The 5,000-nt window shown below is 42.7% G+C and overlaps 1 protein-coding gene across 22 annotated transcripts in view; it reads left to right on the top strand.

Annotated features, from left to right (window-relative positions):
• LOC135114692 (heterogeneous nuclear ribonucleoprotein C-like) overlaps window positions 1-5,000 on the top strand; it is a 337,990-nt gene that overhangs the window by 236,416 nt on the left and 96,574 nt on the right. For 11 of the 22 annotated variants that reach the window (XM_064030595.1, XM_064030598.1, XM_064030592.1 and 8 more), the window contains 2 exons: window positions 3,219-3,284; window positions 3,752-3,830. In XM_064030595.1, coding sequence (XP_063886665.1) covers window positions 3,219-3,284; window positions 3,752-3,830 — 145 coding nt within the window. Of the gene's footprint in view, window positions 1-3,218; window positions 3,285-3,751; window positions 3,831-4,754; window positions 4,792-5,000 lie in introns of all 22 variants that reach the window. The other 11 variants (XM_064030608.1, XM_064030603.1, XM_064030606.1 and 8 more) reach the window with 3 other exon arrangements.

Below are 5,000 nucleotides of genomic sequence, written 5' to 3'. Positions count from 1 at the left end.
TAACCGGAAAAAAAATTACTCTGATCCTCCGGTGAAATAAATAAACGCTGTGTGACCCCCGTTTTCTGTATTAATAGAAAGATTGTTCCTGGGTATTTTCAGGGGCAGCTGTTTTAAGGGGCAGTCCACGCGAGGGGCGCCAAATGGGGCTGAGGAGGGCTGTGATTTTCCCAGCGGGAGGGTACCTTAGGGAGATTGCAAATAGCTGTACTGGACGGAAAAGTAGGAAGGAGGAGGAGGAGGAGGAGAAAGGATAAGAGGAGGAAGGGGGTAGAGAAGAGCAAATAAGATGAAATAGTATGACATTAACGTTTTTTCCGCGTAATTATATAAGTAAACGGCACCCCGCTCGCTTACGTTGGCAGACGAGAAAAACGGATCAGAAAATAGCAGAACAGTGTGTGGAGAATATCACACGCGACCCGGAGACAAAGAAAACGGGCGGTCGTCGTCATTGTCCTTGTTGTTTGTCGTCTTGCTGGAATTGCTGAAGAAAACGAGAAGGTGGCGAGGGAGACGAAAAAGTAATAATGGCACAGAAGCATGCAATATATAGTCAGCTAATTAAGTTTTAGTCTGGGGAAAAAATGAATTATTCTTTCTGGTGTTTGTACAGAAAACGAGGAAACGGTGCAAGAATTATATTAGGGAAGAGAAGCGGGAGGAGGAAGAGGAGGAGGAGAAGCAAGAGAAGGAAAAGGAAAAGGCGGAAGAATTTTCTGCTTTCATATGTTTTACTTCCTATTTTCTTACTTGTTTTCTTAGTTTGTCTTGACACTTGGTAATTTTACGTTTTTATAAATGTAATTATCTTAAGTGTAATTCACCCCATCAAGTTTTCCTCTTAGTTTCATTCCCTGGTTGTTTATTCATGGCTCCCTTTTGTAACTTTTGCATTTTGCCCTAACCGTGAGCAGGTCTTGTACAATATTGCTGTTATTCTTGCTGTTATTATCTTTATTACTTTTTATTACTTTTTTTATTGTTATGATTACCATTTGGGCTTGGTTCGTTAATTATCATCCCCCTCACCTCCATCAAGCGGCCCATCCACCCATCATCCTTGCCCCATCACCCTGTCACCAGCGGTAATTTCGAGGTAAGAAATATAACCATAACTCTTCAGCTCCATCACCACCCATAGCATTTTTTTGGACCTCGTGCCTATTTCTGGAGATGTGGGTGATGGGTGAGGGGCACAGGCAGACCAGGTGGGAGCTCAGGTGTTTGGGGGAGGCAGGTGTGTTAGTGAGCTCAGGTAAGTGTAAGAAGGAAAAGGTGTAGAGAAGGAAAGTGAATGGGTTGAACAGGTGAGTACATACAGGTGAATGAGTGCAAACATTACCTTGTAGTTGGGTATTATAGGATGGACGAAAGTTTGACGGGAGGTAAGGTGTCAGGAGGCATAGGTGAGTGTGAGGATAGAGTGAATATGATGAATAACTTGAAAATAAAATGACAGATGCGTGAAAGGACATGATATGACAGGACTAGAAATAAAGAACCTAGAATTACAGATCAGGTGAAAAGCACAGGTGGATACACAGAGCAGGTGAACAGAACCAAGATACAGAAACTCAGAATTAAGGCGTAGTAAGGCAAGTAATAATAAGGCAAGGCCAGAGATAAAAAAAAATAAGAGTTATAGGTAAGGTGAATGAAAAAACAGGTGAATAAGAGCAGCAAGTGAACAAAATGAGCAGGCAAAGGTAGATCGTGGTGCAGGAAGTGCGATACAAAATGGTGTGTAGTCTGAGGAACGTTAAAGAATTAGGAGTTACTGATGGGGTGGAAGAAAATGCAGGTAAATAAGAGCAGCAGATAAACCGAATGGGTGGGCAAGGATAAGCATGGTGCAGGAAACGCGATACAGATTGGTGAGGAGTCTGAGTAACGGGACGCTTTGGGTTGTAGAGGAGAGACATTAGGTGCTGAGAAGAGGAAAGAGAGGGGAAAGAGAAGAGGGGAACAAGTGAGGTACTCTTGGATGACTGGAGGGGAAAAGCAATTAGTTCTCTTTGACTCAGGTGTCCTTCACGTAAAGTCTTGTGGAACTCCCTTTGTCAGTCCACGTTTTTTTTTCTTTTTTTTTTTTTTTTCGTTTTCTCTTTCATTACTTTTTGTCCCCACATGTCCCATAACTCGGCCATCATGACTTAATTATTGTGTGTTTTTGTGCGTGAGTGTGAACGGCAAGTACGTGTGAGTGTCCTTCATTAAGACTGCCTTGTGCTCTCTGTTCATTTTTACACGCTTTCCCTTCTGCACTCATGCTTTTGTTCACTTCAATTCCCGGAGCGAGTGAAGCAGCGTGGTGAGCGTGGGATGTGCCCCGCCGCGGCGCTGGTGGCGGGGCACCACTGGCTGGAAATGATGCCTGGTGTTTGTGACCTTCGTTGTGCAGCTTCTGTCTTTTGTTGTCATTCCCGTTGTTTATTTAAACGCCCCAGTGTGTGTGTGTGTGTGTGTGTGTGTGTGTGTGTGTGTGTGTGTGTGTGTGTGTGTGTGTGTGTGTGTGTGTGTGTGTGTTTGTACGTTCGCTCATGCTGCACCTGGTGGTGGTAGTGGTGGTGGCGGTGGTGGTGGTGAATGGGGTTCCTGGCTTCTCTTTCGTCCCTAGATGTTAGCTGCACTCATATATATATATATATATATATATATATATATATATATATATATATATATATATATATATATATATATATATATATATATATATATATATATATACTACCCTTTCACTTATAATTGTTTCCATGTGTTTATGTGTTTTGTGTATAAATATTATTATGTTTTGTACATTTAAGGCTTTGTTTAATTTCACCTCAAGTTTGACGTTTGTGTGCACATTGTTTACTCACCTTGTGCTTAATTTTGGTCACGTGCAACGCTTAGTGTACACGCGGTGGTGTGCTTGTGTGTGTGTGTGTGTGTGTGTGTGTGTGTGTGTGTGTGTGTGTGTGTGTGTGTGTGTGTGTGTGTGTGTGTGTGTGTGTGTGTGTGCACATTGACTCACTTTATCTTTGTGTGTGTGTGTGTGTGTGTGTGTGTGTATGTGTATTGGCCATCACTCCCACCCAGCCTTGTGTGCACTAGGCGGGGCACGTGTGCATTATCCACACTAACAGACACCCACACAACACCACCAACACTAACAACAATATCCACACACTTAGGTCACATCTAATCTGTGTTTATGTCACTTCTTGTCTTTCCAGCCCGAGATGACGTCAAACACCGCTTCTCCCGCCGCTGCCAGCCTGCAATAAATACCATATTGCAAAGTAATGCCCGGTCTTGCATGCCCGTCAACTAGTCTCATTAACTCGTTGTCTAGAAAGCCGCCAGACGCCAAACAGAATTTTTTTGTACACACCTCTCCTCGCCCTCCTTTGTAGATCAGAGTTGTAGCTACTTGATGTGTATCATGTTGTTATTCATACCGGTTTTTTATATTACTGATGTAACCGGATTTTCCACAGCCACTAGCTATCTTTAAGCCACTAGAAAGAGAGAAACAGAGACAACAGAGAAAGAAAAAAAGTACAGACAGAAGGGAACAACAATTTTCAACAGCCTGTCATTTTCGGGCCAAAAAAATAATATACAGTATACTCCCACCCCTAACCCTACCCAGCCAGTCTTTCCTACATCACATATTTTTTCCCCGATTTTTACGTTAACTTTTTTTTTCTTGAAGAGTTTTGGGGTCGTGCCTTTTTTTGTGACCTCTTGTTGGCATTTGTTGCAGATGTCAACCTGGTGGCCGAACCCAAGCCACACCAGATCGGCCGCAAACGTCCCAATGTGGCCAAGACAAGCGGGGACTGGTGAGTGTCTCCTCCAATCCCCTAGTATATCTCTTAGTCACTCCATTTTTACACCCATTTCACTCTTAGTTCAAAAATTCCTTTTTTTTGATTGCCGTCAAAACACTTTACTTATATATATTTTTGTTGGTTTTAATCTTTTTTGTGTTGGCATTAATTCCTGTCGTTCTGTTGTATTGGATTCGCTTATTCGAATATTTTTTTGTGTATGTCTTTTTCTGTATAATATGTATGTGTCGAATTAGTTTGGGCTGCCGCCCCATTTTCCCCTTTTTTTCTCTGTAATGTCTTAACACCCTCACTAACTTGTGTTATAAACAACATTTTCTCCTCCGTTTTCACAGAAGTTCTCATTAATTGAGCTCTGTTTTGTCATACAACGGTGGTGCTTGTGTATGTACATTTTACGTGCCTTCCAGTAGTGTATGAACGTAGAAAGAGTGTATTTTTATGTGTACGGAAAGATAGGCAATATTTCTCTACGGTATTTAGACAGAGACTTAGTTTTATAGCCTAGAACCCTTCGGCTTAGTGAAGGAGAAGAAACAAAACACGGAAGTATTTTTTTATTAACATCGAGACTTTTCCTCCCTCAGTCATCCTCCCTCTTAGATCACATTTTCAACCCTCAGTACCTGCCTTCCCGACTCACTATTTTTGGTAGAACATGAAAAAAGAGAGAAAGTAATGTGTAACCCCCAAAGTTGAGGCTCACTCCACTCCCCACTCAAAAAATAAATAAATAAAAAAACAATGGAGGAAACTAACAAATCCCCACTCAAGATGGCCACTTCAAGAACACCATCACCACTCCACCACCACCACCACCACTACTACTACTACTACTCAGCCCACTCCAATTTAAGCTTCGGAGTTCGCGAAGCACTTTTCGGGGCTTTAGTACCCACTGAACCTCCGTTTCAGACCTGCACTCACATCCCTTAAGGCGGCCGCGACCCAGGTAGGACAAGCACGTGTGTAGTTGTGTCCTTTCTGTCACTCTTCCCACCTCTGACCCTTGTATTACCCTTTGGAGTACCCCTGTTACCCTTTGAAGTACCCTTTGGAGTGTTCGTAGCAGTACCTTTTGCAGTACCCCTTGGAGTGTGCCCTGGATTTCCCTTGTGTGTAGCTGTGTCATGCTCACCAGAAAAACACACCAACCCTTCA

This window comes from Scylla paramamosain, chromosome 28 (genome assembly GCF_035594125.1).
Source record: "Scylla paramamosain isolate STU-SP2022 chromosome 28, ASM3559412v1, whole genome shotgun sequence".
Lineage (NCBI taxonomy): Eukaryota > Metazoa > Arthropoda > Malacostraca > Decapoda > Portunidae > Scylla > Scylla paramamosain.
The sequence above is the reverse complement of the archived record's forward strand: the minus strand, read 5'-3'. Positions and strand labels throughout refer to the sequence as shown.